At 28.6% G+C, this 23,069-nt stretch overlaps 1 protein-coding gene across 2 annotated transcripts; it reads left to right on the forward strand.

Annotated features, from left to right (window-relative positions):
• Positions 1-265: 265 nt before the first annotated feature.
• LOC140674440 (1-phosphatidylinositol 4,5-bisphosphate phosphodiesterase-like) lies at positions 266-23,035 on the forward strand. Of its 2 annotated transcripts, none has more exons than XM_072907967.1 (20): positions 266-521; positions 9,771-9,825; positions 11,854-12,082; positions 12,218-12,277; positions 12,836-12,973; positions 14,150-14,229; positions 14,647-14,782; positions 14,867-14,967; positions 15,359-15,525; positions 15,845-16,055; positions 16,562-16,820; positions 17,068-17,268; positions 17,378-17,576; positions 17,974-18,131; positions 18,219-18,425; positions 18,961-19,333; positions 19,533-19,694; positions 19,759-19,936; positions 20,266-20,716; positions 22,002-23,035. In XM_072907967.1, exons 3-20 carry the CDS (start codon positions 11,912-11,914, stop codon positions 22,071-22,073), a joined length of 3,324 nt encoding a protein of 1,107 aa, XP_072764068.1. In that variant the 5' UTR covers positions 266-521; positions 9,771-9,825; positions 11,854-11,911; the 3' UTR covers positions 22,074-23,035. The 2 variants fall into 2 exon arrangements, with proteins under 2 accessions (XP_072764068.1, XP_072764077.1); XM_072907976.1 differs by having other exon boundaries at positions 17,068-17,262.
• Positions 23,036-23,069: the final 34 nt, after the last annotated feature.

The following is a 23,069-nucleotide window of genomic DNA, read 5'->3' on the forward strand; positions in this document are numbered from 1 at the left end:
TCAGAGAGTTTTCTTGAGCTAACAATAATAATGCAAATATCTAACGCAATGTATCTAACTATTATTATATTCGACCTGAAAGAGCTACTTATCTTCAGTGCGAAAAAGCATTATTGACGCCGAGTGTACGATACATTCTACGCTCGTGATGTAATGGCTTTAGCAGATCTCGTTCTTGCCGATGAGACGCAGTGGAAGCTGAATGACGGTCACAGACGGCACATGCGCGCAAGGGAAAGAGACGGTATCGAGCCAGGCGGCTGGTGTGCCCGTCAACAGAGACGGCAGCGTCAGTTTCTTCCGTTGCGTCTGGAAGACGTCCGGCACCGGACCGTAACATTACACGCATAGACGTCCGCGTCCGGGTGTTGCTTCCGTTTCTTCGCGGAATGTTCGACGCACGTGTGAACATTTGATGTATACGCGAAGCTTCCTCGGAGGATGAACTCATTGACCGAGGAGCCGCTGTCGTTTTCATCGTTCGACGGATAATTACGCAAAGGCAGGGAACCGATTGAACGGTAAGGCTAATTTCGTGTTGCAAGAATTCCGACGGACGAGGAGGCAAGGTGCACACGCGCGTGAGAGCGTGCTCGCGAATATGCGCGCGTGTACAATCAACATCGCCGATGTCTGCTCCCGAGCACGGTCACGAGACGTGTCACGCGTGCACGTCTTTAGCACGTACACGTATCGCACCGATTAATCTTTATTCCAAACTTTTAAGATTTTTGACATTTGCATTTTATTATTACATATATTTTTTTATTTTTATTTTTCATGCGCGTTTTTTTAGTTTTTTTGTTGTAAAATCTATCCATGATTACTGTCACTTAAATTAAAAAATTTCTCGATTGTTACAATTCAATATGTAGATATTCAGACATATTCAGATTTTTCTTGTTGTATTCAATAATAAATGCAATCGTTTTTCTTTAATTATTGTTGTTTGAAATAATATAAAACATTGATTATCAACATTATATGCTCATGGAAGTATAAACCAATATTTTTATTCATCAGAACGACGAGTACTCCAAATTAAATGACACCTTGCTTTACTGCTCTGCGCGTAATTTGTTACATATAGTACCAGAATAATGAGCTTGGCGCCATGTACCAAATGCATTATCGTTTCCTACTTAATTAGTATTAACCACGCTCACTAATTACTTAGACTATTACGAAGGTCGATGGAAGATGACCGCGCTTGTAATTCACTTTCTCTGAGTAGATTAAAGCGTTCTACTATGTAATCTATAATATCAATTATTATTAAAACGATCTCCACGAGAAATAGGGAAACAAAGTATGAAAAAAAAATGTTCCGATCGTTTAGCGACTATCTACCAAACGCACTGTACACGCACACACTCACAATGTACGTGCAGTGCCACGCGGTCCTCGTCCATTTGTTCTTTCTCTCTCTTTCTTTTCTTCTTTCTTCCTCTCTTTCTCTCTCTCTCTCTCTCTCTCTCTCTCTATCTCTCTCTCTCGCTCTATATTTTTACCTTCTCTTACTTCTTTGATGGTCACTACTCGCACAAGTGTATGTGTCGTTTATGTATGCTTTGCGATGTACACGCATTATGCGCCATTCGACTACGCATACATATTTGCGACAGAGCGAGCGCAGTTACAGGCGACGACGACGACTTGCTAATTAGCAATGCCGTGCTATCGCCGCGAGAGATAAGTCGCAAATAAGGCGTAAGATTGCGAGGTGGTGGTAATGGAACAACGAGACACGACCCTGACTGCAAGACTTCCTGAGGGATTTTCGAGGTCAAGGGAACCCGAAGGCGCCGCTTGCGGTGATGAGATATGGAGAGAGAGAGAGAGAGAGAGAGAGAGAGAGCGGGAGAAAAGGTGTCGCTTACGATACTTGCTCGCGCGGCCAGGTCGAATCTCGATCATCGAGCTGACACCTGATCTCAACTTCCCGGATTTATTATTATTCATCGACGCACTTGTTGAGAAGAAACATGTCGTAAATACCTCTCATATTCTTCTCGTAATATTGGCATTTCCTCGTAATCTCGTAACCCTGGTGTTTATCTAAAGTGAAGTCCAATAGTCCGAGGATCGTTATAATATACATATAATAGATATAATTACAGGTGCGTTTTGTAAGCAAAAAACGAAGCAGAAGTTTCATTAAAACGTTGAATTACAATGATGGATACATTTCTATTTTTATTAATAATTTGCAATAAATCGGAATTGATTTTACTCACCATCAGTCTTTATATATGTGTGTTTATACAAATTGCGTTGAAGATGCAATACATAAAATGTCAGCGTTTTTCTGTTGAGTTTTAATGATTGAATCATATATCAGGAATATTTTTATATTACTTTTACTTTCAAAAATTATCTCCTTCTCTTCTTATCTGTTTGTATGGTAATAAACACACGACGGACTTTTTATAATAGTTCTGTCACAAAAACGTAACAACAACTTGAAGGAAACTTTAGCGCAATTATTCAATTCAATTATAATGGCGCACAAGATGTATGTACTTGCACTGCATTCGCAAAATGCATATTTTTTATATCAAATTATATGTGTCTTGAAATATTTATAGTTTTTCAACGAATCGCATCCAAGAAAAACGCGTTTATAAATTTCGACGATAATGCACGAATCATCAGTTTTCTCTTGCCACGTGGAATGCAAACACGATGTGAGTGCATCGTTAGGTACATTAAGGTCGTAAACACGTTGCATAATGCATTTTTTTATCAGAGGCTATCTGTTGTATATTCGAAATCGCTGTGCAACTGATATCAATGAAAGACACAACAATTTTGCAGTTAACAACAACAAAGCTATGTGGTATTGTTTGTTTGAAAAGTATTAACAAACTAGCTAAAATATTTTACTTTTTAGTTCATCGAGTGTTATCTTGAAATTATTAAGAATAAGAGAGAGAATTATTATTAGGCTTTTAATAAAAAAATAATTATTGTTTGTCAGAAAATGCAATGCAATTTGCAAAATGTATGATAAAACATTTGATAGATATAATTGTGAAGAGAATATTACATATAACATTATTTAATTTTCTACTACTATTATATAAATTTTAATTCGCGCACAAGTTTAGACTAAAATAACTTAAATGTTCCTAAAATATGCGTTTATTTATTTTATTGCAAATAAAAAACACAGTGACTGACATGTAGTTATTGTAATCTAATTATATAGATAAGATGTCTGAACTTAGAATTAATTAAATATTTTTAATATTATATTTGTAAACATAATATTACATAGAATTATATAAAATAATTATAGAATTGATAAACAAGAAGATACAAAATAAAAATTGGAACCGATAATATTACAAATATGTAAAATGCATAACATTTATATGACATTTATAAAAAGAATATTAGAATAAAAAGACAAGTACAAACAATAAAAAAAATATTATTATAACATGACTATCAAATGAGTACGCAAATACATTTAATGTTAACATTATATTAATATTTCCTATTAAATTTATTGCCACATATTTTATTAAAAAATATGACATATACATAATATAAATATATAATATATAAATATGCTTTTTAAAAATGAACATTGTTAGATCATAAGCCTCGTTCGTTTTCATTCTGCCTAAAGTGGCCATTAGATGTATTGAGCTATTAAGCGGTCAATGTCATGACAATATAATTTAACCTCCAAAGCTCCGGAAATTATTCATCAATTATATAATTATTGATCTGCGCAAGATAATTCAATCACGATCACTTAGCAACTGATATTTTATAGTAGATATAGTTTAACATATTTTGTTTTTTGCTGTTATGTAAATCTTGACTTGCAAAAATCTCGATTTTGCATCGATGTTTTTTATGTTTTATTAATAGGTTTGAGCAGATGCATTTGGTTATTACTACAATATTTTTCAAACTTTTTAATTTATTATTTTAAATTATTATTGAAGTTGACTTTATCATTATCTTAATTATAAATATATAAAGATATAATATTATTACTAAAAATATGATGATTTTTATCAATAATAAGAGAAATTTAGATTGTGTAAGTATGCATTACACTATAAAGAATAAATAAATTAAAGATGAAAAATAATTATCCCAATACATAATGATTATATAATTGAAATAGTTTATGTGATTGGATAATATCTTTTATACAGGATGTCCCAGAATTCGCGGATACGGAGTACACAGCGTGATTGTCCGTGTCAAAAGAAACAACTTTTTCTTCAGCAAAAATGTCGAGGGATCAATAATTTTCCAGTTATAAGCAATTGAAAAAGACGGGTTTTTCACAAACCAAACTTTGTAGAATTAAAAGATTAACACAATTATATTTTACAGTTAATTTTAGATGGAGTTTACTTTACTAAAATTTTTATTTAAGACTTACTTACAGAGATATATAATAGCAAAATTTGAAAACTAGCAAAAAATGATAACTTTTCTCGACATTTTTGCTGAGGAAAAAGTTGCCTCTTTTGGCACAGACAATCACGTTGTGAATTCCGTGTCCGTGAATTCTGAGACACTCTGTATACAAAATAACAAAAATATTTACTTAAAAATCAAAATAAGAACGTATATACAATAATAATAATTTTAGTAATATTTTATTTATTAAAGTCATAAAAATTTTTGTAAATTTGCAATCACAAGTGCATTATATTCCTGGAAGCTTAGAGCTTTCATGCTAATATTAAATGCTATATTTAATTATGTTTTACATTTTGATAAAAATTTCCAGGAGCTATGGATACAAAGGTCACATGCACAGGATATACGCAGTATATCAGATGATATGAAATGTGCTCATAATATTATATTTGACGTAAAAGAGAAAAACATCCTGATACAAATTAAATTTACAAGAAAAATTAAGTATAAAGATAGAGAAGTATAGAGATAGAAAACAAAATTAAATATATAAAAAATAAAGTTAATTTATTTTTATTTTAATATAAATTATATATCAATTTTTGTATTTTTTATTATAAGACTATACGCATAATTATCACGTGTTTACGGTTCGTATTAATATAAATCACTCTCTTGTGTAAAAATAAACGAATATATCTTTAAATCATATACTTTTAAACATTTTATACATCTAGAAATAGTATGCAAAATTAACAATAAGTAAAAATTTATAACTAAACAAACAAAAATTTTGTTATAAAACTTATACTACTTACTTTTTAATCTTACAAATAATTTTTTCTTTAATATCTTCAGTTATTTTCAAATTAGATGTACTATGTATATTAAATAATAACTTATCACTATTAAAAAATTACCGAGCCCTTGATATCTCGGATACCTAATTACCTAATAACATGAATGATCTTAAACAACTGATTTTTTATCTTTAGTTTTATTGTCACTTTTCATATTTACGCTACTGCGTAATACTGCGTTTAACAAGTCGCATTATGATACGATAAAGATTGTGGTAAGTTAAATATATCACAATATGAATGCGGTCAGTTTTGTGAGAATACGGATTATACTAGACGTCAGGGGCGTTGTCATCATACTAAAGAAAAAAATCTTTGTTAGCCTTACATTTTTTAAATGTGAAAAAAGTTATTAGAATTTTGAAATGTGTTCTCGTATATGCTCTCGACAAGTTTAAAAGTTTTTAATTTATGGAAAAATTCTGTCATTTAAAATAACAAAAACATAATTTTAAAAATTTGAAGGCAAATTTTGCGATGTTTTATATAAGAATTTTAACTTTTTAAAATGTTTTAAAACAATTTAATATAATTATATAGTTTTTATAATTTTATATAATTTTAATTTTTAATGAATTTTTACAAAAAAAGACGTAAGTTTTATAAAATGGGCAGCGTGGCGTTATTTCAAATCGTTTTCACAATGGTTTAAATAAGAGAACTTTTTCTAAAATCGATTCACAACTTTTAGAACACTTTGAGAGGTGTATTGGAACTCTAATAATTTATTTCATATTTTTAAAATGTAGGTCTAACTTTGCAGATGTTAGAAGAAGCGGCACATCAATAAGAAAATCGCACTTATTTTCGTAACGTTCGTCTGTTTATACGATCAGTATACGCACAGTGTTTACATAGACATGTGCTATATGCCCACGCGTAACTGTGAGCTACATGTCGATTATGTGCATTTTACAAACGCCCACGTTAATAGTTGGCATTTGTTTGCACTCGGTGAACATAAATTACCGTCCATATTTTTCGCCCAATATCATACACTGTATGACCACTGTCAGTGCAGTTTGTATACATTTTATATTTTGTGAAAATTGTTATTATAATACTAAATTTGTTCGCGGTTAATGTGTTGCACGTAGACAGTAACAGCAAAACTGCGATGTCAACTAATCATTTGGCAACTCTCTGACAGCAATTGAATTCTTCCTTCTTCGTAGAAGCGTGATGACAACAGTATATATATCGCTACAACCAAAAAACATCCGGGAAGATGTGGTTAATATTTTCGGAAGCTGCGGTTAATGTCGCAATTTGTGATTTGGCAAGATTATGCATTAACTTTTAGAATTTCGCGTGTTTACTTTTTCAGATATAAATTGTTTTAATTATATATAAATGTATATTATAAAGTTTTGATGCTAATGAAATACTTTGACACAATAACATATATAGTAATCTTATATATATATATATATATATATATATATTTCCTTACGTAATATTTACTTGCTTTTATGATTTTATGATTCATTGCCATACCTTGGATGCTTTATCAGAGATAATTTCATGGTTAAATTATCTTCAAATTCACAGTTTGAAAATCATAAGCCGATATTTATTAATAGTTCAAAATCCGAGCATATTATATTTTTAGATTTAGAAATATAATGAAATTTTATTACAGTAGAAATATATGTCATTGCCGAATTTTTAAAAATAGACATATTTTTATTTTTTGTGTGTAATGTGATATATTGTTAGATTTAGACTACAATCTAATAATAATTGTAGCCGTAAAATAAATTTATTTTGTACTAATTAGTAGTAACTAATAATTAGTAATAAATAATTATTGCAAAATCTATGACAAACTGATAATGTTGTGTAATTTAAATATATAATAAGAATAATTTAGTTATAATAAAAATTTTTTGATTATTTATTTTCCAAAGGAGATAAAAATTATTTATTGCAAATATTTTTGTATCTCCATGATAAAAAATATATACTTAATCGTGAGTGCCTTCTCATGTTAACACATATGTAGTACGTAACTGCGGAATATGGCGTCCGGTAGCTTCCATTTCCTGATGCACCAATTAAGATAAGTCGCGATAAAGTTTGGGATATCCGTTGATATAATATATATATTATTACTGATAACAGATAATAAAAATTTTAAAATAAAATAATGTTATATTATCGCATTAAATATTAAATTAAATTAAATTAAAAATACAATAAATTATATTAAATATCTCAATATAATCTCTCTTAAATCTCTATAATCTCTCTAGATAGAATTAAATATTTATATTTAATTCTATCTAATTTTTAAATAAATCTTGTCAATAATTTTGTCAAAAAACATTTTAATCAATTTAATAGTTTAATAAAAACTGTTTAAAGAATTATTATAATCAATGATATTAATGAAAACAATAAAAATTTGTTAAATATTTAAAAAAATAAATATTATATTTTTTTGTACATTATAACAATTTTAATATTTTAAAGAAATTTTTTTTACATTTTTTTTACAATTCATTGATTTACTTTTAATACATTTAAAAGTACAATATAGTGTGTCTACGTAGATGATTGAAGTTATTAAAAGATATATTAAAATGGCCTTTATGTACATGTAATGTTAACGCCATGTCACCTATTAATAAAAATCTTGGAAGTAATACGTCATTCGTTGTTGTTTTCTACCCTTCGCAATTACTTTAATGTATTTTTAATCTAAGGGGGTAATAAGGAAGTACAGTTTAATAATTGCCAAAATTATCTATTAATAATTATTTTGATTAATTTAAAAATTTAATAAAAATTGTTTAAAGAATAATTAATATATTAATTGTATCAGAAATATTAATCAAAATAATAATTAAAAATTATTAATCAAAACATTAATCAAAACAATAAAATATTATAACTATATTTTATTTGTTTAAAAATTTTGTAAAAATTTTTCAATTTATATTTAAATATTTTAATGCGTTTTTTAACAGTTGTACGAAATATAGTAAGACTGATTTATATATTTTTGTATTTATTAAAAATCTATTTTTTATAATTAAGAAAAAAATTAAAAATTGTTTAAATAATTTACACAATAAATGCTATTGTTGCAATATTTTTCTTTATGTCATCGGTGTGTTACCCTTTTTCAATTTATAGCGATAACAAGCGTTCCATAATTTTACAATCAAGTTACGTCATTGAGTGAATAGACTTAGTGACAAGAAAGTTATTATCTAGGTTTTCCATTTTACTAAAATTTTACGTAAACTGTTACATAAATCTATCGTAATTATATAGAGATATCGATTAGACCATTTAATCGAAGAGTGAGACTTATTTCAGAAAAGCACGTGTAGATATAATTAACACGTTGCTTAATAGGATAGAGTGGATAACTATGCGGAAAATAAGTGCCGTCTGGCATACCAAATTGGAAACAATTGAATATATTTTCAGCTCTGGCATTTCTCTCAGAAAGACTTAAGTATAAAATAGATAAAGTTTATTTGCATATTATAAATTGATTAGAGATTCTAGATAAAAGACTATTAAAAATAAAAAAAATTTTACGTAAAAAATGGTTTAAGAATAAGAAAAGAAATATACACTTTTAATTAGATAAATAATGCTACAAATATGTAAGTTATATATATATATTTTTTTTTAATTATTGTTTTAAAGTTGTAATATAATAATTGTAGCATAATTAAATTGTTAAATAATATTTTTATACAAATATACATACGAAGATTATAATTAATTATATCTTTTTATAAACTCTTTCTTTTGAGAAATAATTACACACATATAAAGTAACAACTTAATTTTACTATGTAAAAAAAATATTATTTATTTCTGATGTCATGTAATAATTTTTACATAATTCCTACTCTAATTTTCAATTATGTATTTTCAATTTAAATTATTCTTTTTAGTAGAACAAAAGAATGTACGATTTTACATATTGAATGTAAGACTTTATGTGTATGTGTGCGTGAGTGCGTGCGTGCGTGCGTGCGTGCGTGCGTGCGTGCGTGCGAGTGCGTGCGTGCGAGTGCGAGTGCGTGCGAGTGCGTGCGTGCGAGTGCGTGCGTGCGAGTGCGTGCGTGCGAGTGCGTGCGTGCGAGTGCGTGCGTGCGTGCGAGTGCGCGCGCGCATGTGTGTGTATGCTAAATAAAGCATCTTTAAAATGAGAAAATTGTTGACATATTTTATGTGTGTGTGTGTGTGTGTGCTGAATCAAGCATCTTTAAAATTAAAAAATTGTTGACATATTTTATTTTACTTTTAAATTTTTATTTGAATAATATTTGAGAGAGATTTTTGACAGATTTACCTTACTAATCATATATATTATATGTACACTGTGTTATTTTAATGTTATATTTCAATCTACTTTTAAACAAACTTGTTGAACAAACATATTTTGCATTACTGAAAATATTAAAGTTTTTAATTATTAAAATACACAAAGAGTAACTTTTGATTATTAAGCATAGCACTAAAGTTTATAAATATGTTTTGTTGCAGGTGCAGCCGCTAGTTAAAATGAGCAAGTCAACTCGGAAGAGACGCTCTTAACATTGTAAGTTTTCACAATTATACCGTTATTGTTAACAAAATATTTCTAATTATTTGCTGCATATTATTATGATGTGTAGATGTTTAACAAAACTTTTTTTTTTAAATATGACTATTTTCACTTGGTGGCATTCACATGTACCTTGTTCCACATAGTGCAGGTTTGTCATAAAGGTTAATTGGTGCAACGACGCTAGAAAGCCTTTTGTACCGTGATGAACTATCGATTATTCAAAATCCAAAAGCCAATGATTCAAGGAAAAGATAAACTGTAATACGAATATCCGACTTTTAAATAAATACTACAATTAATACGCAACACACGCGCGCGCATCAAACAAAAAAATGTTAAATTATATTGTTATTCATGTTATATCAATTTTTCTTACGAGGAACTATAGTTAAGTATAACACATAAAAATATACAAAAGATATTTATTTTTATCGTCAAAAAGCGTTTCATAACGCTACGTTGTATGTAAAAAGAAGACTTAACTATTTTAGTCAGACTATATTTTTTCAGTATATAAAGTGTCCAATGACGTTTTCTTTTCTATACTAACTTTTTTAGTTTTCTACGCCAATGCTAAAAGTATTCAATATAGATTCTATTTTTTTAACTTCCGTAGGCATAATTAGTTAGAAAACGCAAAAATAATAATGGTTGATATCTGCGATAGAAGAAAAAACACACACACACAAAGAATGCTTTTTATAAACTTCTTCATATAAAATGGAAAAGGAATCTATATTATACAATAAAAACATCTATTGAAATAAAAATAATTATGTATAAATCATATATAACGAGAAAGAAAAATAGTACAAAATATGTAAATGAGACTTCTGATGGGGTAATATATGATGGTGAATTTATAATTTAAAGATGGAATAATTATTAATAATTATTCAACGCCACTTATATAAGTGCACATCTATTTCTATTTTTTCAGAAACAAAAAGACATATCTTGGCAAAATGCATTCAAGACAAAACTGAATATAATTTTGCAGAAAAAATATATTTGTGCTCAGTTTTAAATAAAATATCTTCTGTAAAGATACGTTTGCATATTTATCTTTAGAAGAGTACAAAATGATTTTAAAAAATAACATAAATTACACTAATGATAACGAGTATAATTGATACTAAAAGTAACCGAATGTTGAATTTCTTGTATTTGAAACAAAATAGCATGAGAATTTTTAGATTTTTATTGAGATTTATAGAAAAATAAACACACAAGAAAATTAAAATAATTTTAAAAAACTTTTTTATTGTTTTTTTTTTAATTTTTTATCTACGTTTTTATTCCTTTTTATTATTTCTAATTTTTAAAAATGATTTTAAAATTTGAGTTTGCTTGCATGTCACAGACTATAATAGATTAAAGGTCAAAGAACGTTAGTGTTTCATTTTCCAGAGGGGTTAATGCCCGATTAAGGTTCAGATGGCTATATTGAAGTATTACGTATATGTGTTACTTATCGGGGCCACAGGTCGGCTAATAACTAAATACGGCGTCAAACGAATTCTAAATAGAGAATTACGTGTCAGTGCAAAGATCGTCTGATTATTAGAATAAAAATTTTACATATTTGTAATCAAATTTTCTTCTACGATTAATGATAATTTCTTGAGGCTTAATTATATATACATCCTGCATCATGTATGTCTTTATACCAAGCAATTATGTTTTTAAAAATTCGGTTGGTATGTTTACAGTAAGTGTAAACAGTGCAAACTCTGTGCACTGAATAAACATCGATGCTTAACTTTAGAAATTTATAACACCGTAATATGAACGCATAATATCTCGCTTAAATACAATCGAGTTACAATCCTAATTCATCAGCGAATTTACACAGCAGAAAAAGTGTAAATATCTATCTTTTAAAACCTTGACACAAAACAGAAACCATGCGATTTATATCGAAAACAAAGGAACATTTGATAGCATCCAATATATAGGAAAGATAGAGCTGACGAGAAACTCCGATGCCTTTAATGTTGATATTGATCCTATTGACAGAACCGGAAAACGCCGTATCTAGGCTGACTTTGCCGGAAGTTGGTGGAACGTCGCGGAGATGACGAAGAAGTTCGAGTTCAACTGGCAGATCGAAGTGCCGGAAGCACTCCGTACCGGCTGCGTCTTCGATCGTTGGACGGAGGAGAAAGATAATACTGAAATCGAGCTGAATTGCCTGTTCAAGGTCGACGAATATGGGTTTTTTATTTATTGGCAGAGCGAGGGAAAGGTGAGCTTTTCTTCCGTCGTTTACTATCTTTTGTTTGGTTTGGATAAAAGAACGAGGTGTTTTCTAAGATCTTTAGCGATCTACCGCTCCTGAATAGATACATTTATCCTTATCTTATCTTTCTCCCCTCCGTAGGACGGTGATGTTATAGAGTTATGTCAAGTGAGCGACATTAGAGCTGGAGGCGTTCCAAAGGTAAAAGAATTGTTTCATTATTTCAAAATAATGATAGCCTTTAATCTATCAAACTTAATTACAAACACTTTGTCAGAAATTAATATAATATTTTATAAGTATATCATAATTTTTGCATATCTAATTGTATGAAAATACGAGCGTTGTATAATAGTTATTACATAACTTTAGTGCGCTTTATGTTCCTTTAGTAAAATAATAATATCAGAGAAAATATTTGCATTGTATTATCGATATATTTATTACAATTTTTTAAATTATATTTGCAAATTATTTAGTACATCTTGATTTCGTAATAATATAAATTTTAATATATGTTCTAGATATACTTTTCCTAATTATAACAAAATTTTAACACATGTTCCAAGTATACTTTTCCTAATTATAACTAAGATATTGACATAATTCTCTATTGACATAATTTCTACTATAAAAAGATAAATTACTTATATAAATGAAATGACATCTGTCGAACAAAACAATAAAAAAAGAGAAAGAAAGAAAAAAAATATGCTAATAAAAAAGATAATAGCTAATAGATTGAAGTATTTTAAATAGGACCCAAAGTTATTTGACAAGCTACTCAGCAAGCATGGTGAACAGTTGGACGAAAAGAGCCTAACTATTTGTTCTGGCGTCGATTACACCAACATCAATTATCAACACGTTGTATGTCCGGATCTTGCCACAGCCAAGGTAAACGTCGCACACTAATCATGATAGCAACAGAAACAGGGCATCGGTCAAATAAATTATTAATTGACTGGCTGATATGATACGCGATGTAGCATTTATGATTAGTACTATCTTTAATAAAACCATAATTTTTTTATAGTAATATTTATTATATAATAAATATTATAATTAATAAATAAAATAATTAAAGATTAATTTAATAATCGTAATTGCAACACAAAACTTTTATTTATCGTGATAATTTTTGTAAGATATAGATAAAATATAATATAAAAAATAAAATATAATATTGTACAATAAAATTGTAAATGTAGGAAAACGTAAACGTGATAATTATTAAGCTTTTTATCTGATTTATTAAAAATTATTAACATGTCACTTGCTCAGATATTTTGTTACGTGTATATTTCTCTCATTTCTAAGAAACTTTATCATCAGTTATCACCTATACTGGCAGGTAATACGGAAGTAGAATGAGTACGTCATACATGTTTTGTACATGCTATAATTGATTCCTTATCGTATTGTGACCTCTCTGTTCTATACTTATTATGCTGAACTCTTAATGTTAAACGTAAAACTTAAACGATAAACTGCTGTATTATAAAAATAATATTACTTATTTATTATTAAATGTTAAGTAGTTATTAAGATATTATTGAGCTACATTTATCTGCTCTTTATTCCAAATTTAAATATGTATTAAATCTATATATTTTATAAATATTTATATATATATATATATATACATATATATTTTTCGCATTTAGAAAAAATAGAAAAAAATAAAATTTTAAATATAATAGATAATATAATAGATAAATATTTTTTATAAAAAAAAATAAAATAAAATTCTTCTGTCGTAAAACCATAGTTGCATATTTGATATAAAAGCAACCAAATTTTACTATATAACAAAATTTGGTTGCTTTTATATCAAATATGCAACTATAGTTTTACGACAGAAGAATTTTATTTTATTTTTTTTTTATAAAAAATATTTATATTTGTCTGCAACATATACATATAATACGTTGCGAATGCAATGATTGAAGAGGCTTAATGACTCGTGTGACTTAAATTTATAGTTTGTATCAATCTATTATATTTAATGCATATTTTTTCGTTTTATAAGAAGAAAACGATTTATGTTATGGCATTTATATATGTCGTCAGGTATGGTTGGACGGCGTTCGATCGATTACGCACAACGTCAAAGCGAACAACGTTTGTCCGCTTACTTGTTTGAAGAAACAGTGAGTTTGCCAATGTATTTATATACGTTTGCATTAACGTCTGTAAACAATAGTACTGTTTATCTTCATAAAATAATTAGCCATAAATCTTACGACATACATAGCGTAACTTCGCATTTCTTTATTTTATTTCTAACGCAAAATAATATCTGATTTAAAATAGAGTGTTGAACAAATTCAATTGAATTATTAGTACTGTTGGTCTTTTCAGATTCTCTTTTTAAGTTTTATTGAATCTCTTGTTTTCTCTTAATGGCATTATATAAATTTTATAATATCAGAAACTTAAGTAAAGTACATGTTGAAAATTAAAGTTAACAAAAATCTGTTTTACTCTAATTTTGTTATTTGCATAATTCTTGTTTTAAGTATATAGTAAAGTAGATGGATAAAAAAACGATTTTTATACTATTTTAGTTGGATGCGTTTGAGAATGCTGGTGGATCCTAATGGAAAAGTTCCGGTAAAGGTGGTCGCGAGAACTTTTGCGTCCGGCAAAACAGAAAAACTCGTTTACCAGTGTCTTTCTGAATTAGGCCTACCTAGTGGAAAAGTATATTGATAATTATTAAAATAAACCATTAATATTATTTTTATTTTTCGCAAAAATTATGCAAACACTATTTTTTATTCTCAGAATGACGTGATAGAACCTGATGACTTCACTTTCGACGCATTTTACGCGCTTTATCACAAAATATGCCCGAGAAACGACATAGAAGAATTATTTCAATCAATGTGAGTACTTGTTTTAAAAATATAAAAAATCTAAATACATATTTCCCCGCGTGTAAAAAAACAATACTCATCTTAACGAGGATTACTAATTATAAGTTTGAATTATCTCAATATCTTGAATACATACAACAATAAGATTATTAGAAAGTTTTTTAAGTTTCTAAAATTAAAAAATTTAAAGTTTAAAACGTGTTAAAAAGCGTGCGTTTAATAAAAAATATATATATAAAAAATTATTATACATATTTATTTGTTTTTCATATTTTGTAAATACATTTTGTTCTTTATAGGATATTTCTAATTTATATTTATTTTAAGATGAAGCAGGCATATATACATAGAAAAAAAATGTTATGTAAATTAATGTGATTATTTATTCTAAAAATTCCAGAACACAGGGTAAGGCTGATACGATTAATTTGGAGCAATTGATTACCTTTCTCAACGAAAAGCAAAGAGATCCGACCCTGAACGAAATTCTCTATCCACTTTATGATGAGAAACGGGCACTGGAGATTATCAATGATTACGAACAGAACGAAGTTGCTCGTAATGAAAGTAAGAGCTTGATAAATAAAACATGTAGCTTTGATAAAATGTTTTTCTTGACTTTTCAAATCTAATCGGTTCTCTTCTAAAAAATATTGATTCTTTTATAGTTATTTAATTTGTCTTTGCATATAAAATATTGGGTTATTGTGGTATTTTAAGGATATAAAGGAGACAGTAAATAAAAAAAGTTCAACATAACCACGCAAGAAATTAAGTTAGCTCCATCAATCGAATATAATGTATCTCAACTACGATTTAAAAATTTATATAAATATTGACTCTACTTCTAAACGATTTTCTTTAAAAAATAACTGCGTATTTTCAGAAACGATGACAAAGGACGGCTTCATAAGGTACCTGATGTCCGATGAGAACGCGCCAGTTTTTCTCGATAGACTTGATGTTTATATGGATATGGATCAGTCGTTGGCGCATTATTATATCAATTCAAGTCACAATACATATTTAAGCGGACGACAATTTGGTGGAAGGAGCAGTGTCGAAATGTATAGACAAGTTTTACTTGCCGGATGCAGGTAAAGTATATTACTGTGCAAAATATAGAAACAATGATAACACTTGATTTACGACATATATATTCTAGCAATTCTCAATAACTGGTACATATTTATAGCTGCATCGATTGCACTAGCTTAGTAGAGCATTTGAATACTCATTTGAATTTGACATAAAATCGATATTCTTGACATATTAACAAATATTGATTCACTTTTATTTCATAATAATAACATGTAGATAAAAATTTACTTAATTTAATTTTATAATGAATTATAATAAAGCTTAAAAAAAATTCGAAGTAATAAATAATAAAATGATATAAATATAAATATATTAATTTATTTAATTAATTAATTTTTGTTAATACTTTGTTTAATTTTAATTTACTAATTTTCATATTAATAATGTCATTATTATGCTTTGTTATCTATAAACAAACGCATAATTATTTTGTAGTATATAAAAAATGACTGATAATTTCCAAGATTGTGAGAGTTTTAGTTTTTTTATTTCGAATTTAAAGATGCGTCGAATTGGATTGTTGGGATGGCAAAGGGGAAGATGAAGAACCGATAATCACTCATGGCAAAGCCATGTGCACCGACATTCTATTCAAGGATGTTATATACGCTGTCAGAGACACAGCTTTCGTTACTTCGGAATATCCAGTAATTCTCAGTTTTGAAAATCATTGTAGCAAAAAACAGCAATACAAATTGGCCAAGTATTGTGATGAAATTCTGGGTGATTTATTATTGAAGGAACCTTTAAAAGAATATCCTGTAAGTTGATTAATATCGAGAATATATTATAAAATATTATATATATATATCTGTTTATAAAAAAAAATATAAATTTTTTACTTCAAATTAATTATTAGAGAATAAATATTATTTTGATAAATTATATAAATAAACACATAAAATATATAAGAGATGTTTTTATCGATTTGCATTTATAATATTTCGATCCTGTAAAATCTTGTGTCTCTTTTGAATATATGTATTATTTTAAATGCACTAAAAATAGCTGGACCCAGGAGTACCGTTGCCACCACCCAGCATGCTGAAACGTAAAATTCTCATTAAGAACAAACGCTTAAAGCCCGAGGTCGAAAAGCAGGAATTGGAGCTCTTTAAACAAGGCCAATTTGTGATCGAGGACGAGGTCAAGGAAGACGCCAGTGCGCCGCCGACCGTCGCCGCCGTCGTGGAACAGCAACCGGTAAAGGTAACCTTCATTATAATCCTCAGGTTGGAATGGTAGTGCCCCTTCACTTTAATCGAATTAAGTGGCCATAATTCTTATCGTAAAACGGCAATATATCTTTTTTTTTTAGGAAGAAATCTCTGAATCTGTAACATCGTCGAGCATTCAACAACAGCAATCTGGCAGCGGTCCAACCGGTCTCGGCGATAACATAGAACTAGTTGCGGCTCAACCTTATACCGGAAGTACTACCAATGTACATCCGTGGCTATCCTCGATGGTTAACTATGCACAACCCATAAAATTTGCAGGGTTCGATGTTGCCGAACGTAAGCGAAACCTATTGCATTTTATTAAAAAAATTAATTATGTATATTTATTATAACTTTCTACTATTTTTTTCTAAACGTTATTTTTTTACAAATATTAATAAAGAAATAAGTAAAAAATATATAGCAGTAATTATCGAATTAATATTTTAACTAAATAATACATTAATATTGATTTTACACACATTACATTTATATTTCTATCACCATGTCTTTCAATATTTGAATATGTGATTACAATGCTTTTTATACAAGATGTAAAATAAAATTTGGATATAATTTTCGTTCAATATTACGTACATATATAAATACACAATATACTCTTTCCAATAATTAAGATTATGATTAATAGTGTAAATTGATTGAAATTACGTTTAAAAACTAATTATCATTTCAGAAAAAAATTTTCATCACAATATGTCTTCCTTTGCGGAAACGGCTGGTTTGAATTATTTGAAAACGTCAGCTATTGAGTTTGTAAATTATAACAAACGGCAGATGAGTCGAATTTATCCAAAAGGCACACGAGCTGACTCTTCCAATTATATGCCACAGGTAAATACATGACATGTTTGTACAGTGCAATTTGCGCTACAAAGAACACGAAGAAAAGTCTCTCAATGATCGATCGTCGCGAAATAGGTCTTCTGGAACGCTGGTTGTCAAATGGTGTCGCTGAACTTTCAAACCGCGGATCTGCCCATGCAACTGAACCAAGGCAAGTTCGAGTACAACGGTTCTTCGGGCTATTTATTAAAGCCAGATTTTATGAGACGAGCTGATAGGAGTTTCGATCCTTTTGCTGAAAGTCCTGTGGATGGAGTGATCGCCACACAGTGTAGTGTTCAAGTATGTTTCTCTTTTTTAAATGACAACTCTCTCGATATCTCTCATATTCTAAAATTTTTCTCTTCTCTATTTTCGAGATAACTCATAAAACATTTAATGCGAATTTTATTCATTATTTCTTTTTTATTATATAAAATTGTGTATTTAGATATTTATCAAATTTTAAAAGTTAGTACTATTTAAATTCCATTTTTTATAATATTATATAATGTTTAATAAATTTTATTGTATTGATACATTATGTATATTCGTTATCTTCTAAAAAGTTATATTATCGTATTATTTTATTTATTTTCTCTTTTATATAGTTATTTTTTTCGATAATAATAATACAATTTGATATAAATTCTTTAATTAAGCAATTGTATGAAAATGTTCTATAATACAATTATTAATAATTTGCTATGTATGTCAAAATATTGATAGTTGATAAATAAGATATATATATTAAAAAAAAATACTCTCATATATATTATTATACACATACACACACACACACACACACACATTATTTTTTATTTTAACTTTGTAACAGGTAATAGCGGGCCAGTTCTTATCTGACAAGAAAGTCGGAACGTACGTGGAGGTCGAAATGTACGGCCTACCAACCGACACGATACGTAAAGAATTTCGCACCAGAGTGGTTCCCGCAAATGGTCTGAACCCCGTTTATAATGAAGAGCCCTTTCTTTTCAGAAAAGTTGTCCTACCAGATTTGGCTGCTTTGAGATTCGCGGTATACGATGAATCGAATGGCAAGTTGTTAGGGCAAAGAATCGTTCCTTTAGACGGTTTGCAGGCCGGTTATCGGCACATCGCATTGCGAACCGAAGCCAACTTTCCTATGTCTTTGCCTATGTTGTTTTGTAACATTGACATTAAAATCTATGTGCCAGATGGTTTTGAAGGTACGATCAATATCATATTAACTATGTTTTAATTACATAATTAAATAATGCGTAAATAAATAATGTTAATTCATTATTTAAATATTATATTTTTATATAACTTTTTACTTTTTATAATCATATAATTTTAATCGAAAATATATATATATATATTGACGATATAAACTGATTGTTTTAATTTGGTTAAATTTTTTTTTAGAATTTATGGACGCCTTAACGGCGCCACGAGCATTTAGAAAGACGGAAAGTATGTCGCAAAATAAAATACGAGGCTTGGGAATTGAAGAGAGTGATAGCAAAAACAATATGGACAGCAAAAACAACGTATCATCTCACCATTACGAAGCGGCTAAACCAAGAGGTAAATCGTAAAAGGTAAGAACTGTTAGTGGAGTACTTATACTTACTTCATCTTGTTTTTACAGAGGAAATGAAGTTTGATCCAATTACTCTGGAGACTTTAAGACACGAAAAAGGCTATCAGAAAGTATTACGGAAACAGCAAAAAGAGTTAGAGTCTTTGAAAAAGAGGCATCACAAGGAGAAATTGACTGTCCAGAAACAACATTGCGTTGCTATAGAGAAGATTTTTAAAGGAAAAAAGTTAGTCATTTTTGCGCAATTTAAATCAAATTATTACAAAAATATTTGAATTAATAAATTATATATAAATGACGCTTATTTTTAATAAAAAAATAATTTGACGAAAATAATGAGTTTGAAGTAAAGTACAAAGTAAAAACGTATTTAATGAAAATTTTTTTTTTAATGAAAATTTTTGAACAAAGTACACATAAAATAAGTAATCTACGCATGCAATTTTAAAAATTGATAGAATTTAAAATTAAATTGATGAAACACTCCTGATGATTAATGATTAAAAGAATAAATAATAGCAGAATAATATATTGAAATTAAAAAATCTTTTGTAGTAAAGCGGAGCTTTCAAGAGATCCCACCGTTCGTCGGGCTGTTTCCGAACAGACAGCCCAGTGGTCGCGTCTTGCTGACAGACAACGTCGAGAAGAACGTGATCTAGTCCGTGGACATCTGGAGGAGCGACGAGCACAGCTGTGCAAATTATGCGTAGCCGCACAGCTCACGCAGCAGAAACAGCAAACTGCACGACATGATCGCGAGATGAAAGATATGACTGCGCGACAAGCGAGACTCTCGGTGGAAAGCGCAAGGGAGGTGATGAATGACAAGACTTTGAAAACGCGAGGGATTAAAGAAGGCAGACTCAGGGAGAAGCAGCAGAACAACACAAAAAAATTCATGGAGGAACGCAAGATCGCGCAGATGATACAAAACAGGGAGAAGGAGAAGCTCAAAGTGATCCATGAGAAACAACTGGAAGAATTGCAGAAGGATATGAATGCGGTAAGGCAACAAACTCTTGCTAGGTTAGCAATTTTCCCGGTAGTATAGTTTATTATATTTATACATAGAGATAGAATCTTTATATAATTATCTTAATATAATTATAAGCAACTAGAGTGTTTTGATAATAAATTCAAGATTTATTTTAACATTATTTAACCGTTCATATACTAGAAATTGCGAAAAACTTAAATATTTTATTTAAATTTTGTTTTAATTATTTTAATTATGACTGTCGATACTTTTTCGGTGCTCCCTCCGAATATATGTATTAATTAGCAAATTTGTGATAAAAAATTTAATTTGTTAAAAAGTTGAATTTAATTTATTGTATATTTTTGTTTTGTTTTTGCAATTGTAAATTTTTGTTTTGTAATTAACATAATTTTATTTATATAAAATGTATATTAAAGTTAATTTTATTTATTTATTTGTCTGTTATCTATGTTTTTCTTAGTTTGTTATACCACGTTTATGCTTTACTTAATATTTTCTTAATAAACTTTTTTGTTGAAAAGTATTTTATATTTTTTATTTTTCCTTTGATATGTTTTTTATGTTACATTATATATTTTAAAGAAAATTACGGATTATAAATAGAGTTATATTGATTTGAAAAAACCCGGTATTATAACAAGTTAATTGTAAAAATTTATGATTCTAAAATAATTATTATTTATAATTTATAAAATACTTAATTCTCTACGGAACTAATACAATATTATCTCCGTCTGGCTCTTAATAGCCAACAAAATGAAGACTTTGTGTTTTTGTATATAGAAGCACACTAAATTTCTAACATATAATATATAAGAATAATCCTAAGAATCTGATTCTCTAAAATGAAATATAACTTAAACATATATTTTTTATCAGATAACAATAAGATATAAAATATAATTATTGCGTACATTATTTTTCTTTTATTCATTTTTTTAAATTAAAAGAAATTTCACAATTTCTCAAATGTCTCACATTTATCCTATTTTGCTCTAGTGTATCACACATAGCTTGGCATCGTTGTTTGCACCATGTTGTCTGATATAATTGCAATTTTTTTCTATAAGTTGACCTTTGATTCTTTAATATACAGGGCGATATTACAATTATACGATAAATAAATTATTTAATTACTAACATTAAAAAACTAAATTTTAGAGCAAAGAGTTATAATAAAAAATCTAAATACAAAAAAATTATTTTCTAATATAAATTTACAATTATATATAAATAACAAACTAATTTTTCAATTTAATTGTTTTAGTTATATAAATAATTTTTTCAGATCATGGATATGTACAAGAACGAGGACATGGACTATGAGCTGGCTAAGATGTTAGCTGAATTCTATGTGTGATGAGTGCCAGCCAAGTTTCTCTGTAATTCATCTCTATAGCGATAATGCACTATGAACGAGGACTGTTTTCAGACAATTTACTATTATCGTTAATTATAATTGAAATTGGGATCAAACTCTGTTAGCTATCATTCTCGTATCTGCCGACGAATGTCGCGCACTGTGAGAAATCAGATGTAAACGAGCAACTACAGTAACATTTCTAATTCATTCAGCCAAATATTTTTTTATAAAACAAACATCTCGTGTTTCCATAGTCTCTGAGTACCTATAGACTACTGAGGGAGTCAATAAAACTAAAGTGATCTAGTCAAGTATTAGGTATATAAAAAGAAGTATATCACATTATCGGGGGATCCACTGATTACACGGTGTGATCCACTGCGCGATTCGTCGAAGTGAATATTTTTTGATTGTTAACACTATTATCGAAGTCTATCGAAGTGGCAAATGTGTGTGCGTGTATGTGTGTGTGAGATTGTTGTCTATATTCATGAGTCGATGCCTAATGCCGATAAAAGGACTCTTGCTGTTACCGTGACGATTTCTAGACCATACATACCTTGAGTTGAGAGACGCTTTCACGAATCTTAGCCGATAGTTCTCGTGACTGCTGATAATGACTAGAGTATTAATACATTAGAATCTCGAGAGATCGTGTAATTTTCAGCCGATGCTCTTACACGAATAGTATCACACAGGTTTGTAAATAAATTTCAAACGGGAGCCTAGTATAATTATTATCATACATTGTTGTTTTCATTATATAAAATAATGTTATTTACATTAAATTATTATATCATTCTACATATATATCTATATATTAGATATAAAGGACGAAATAAAAAAATATTACAAATTACGTTCGCGATTATTACTTTTTTTGCTAGATTATAGGCGATTATTTTCGCAAGAGCATGTGCCTGTGTACGTCAATAAAAACTATGATACAGTAAAAACTATTACAACAAATGTAAAAAATATTTTACACAAAAC

This window comes from Anoplolepis gracilipes, chromosome 2, assembly GCF_047496725.1.
Source record: "Anoplolepis gracilipes chromosome 2, ASM4749672v1, whole genome shotgun sequence".
Taxonomy (NCBI): Eukaryota; Metazoa; Arthropoda; class Insecta; order Hymenoptera; family Formicidae; genus Anoplolepis; species Anoplolepis gracilipes.

Excerpts from the sequence above, each read along its gene's own strand:
- LOC140674440 (XM_072907967.1), top strand. The coding sequence starts at position 11,912 with ATGACGAAGAAGTTCGAGTTCAACTGGCAGATCGAAGTGCCGGAAGCA. Across the intron at positions 17,577-17,973 it reads AGGGTTCGATGTTGCCGAAC|AAAAAAATTTTCATCACAAT; the intron begins GTAAGCGAAACC and ends TTATCATTTCAG. Across the intron at positions 19,334-19,532 it reads TGTGCCAGATGGTTTTGAAG|AATTTATGGACGCCTTAACG; the intron begins GTACGATCAATA and ends ATTTTTTTTTAG.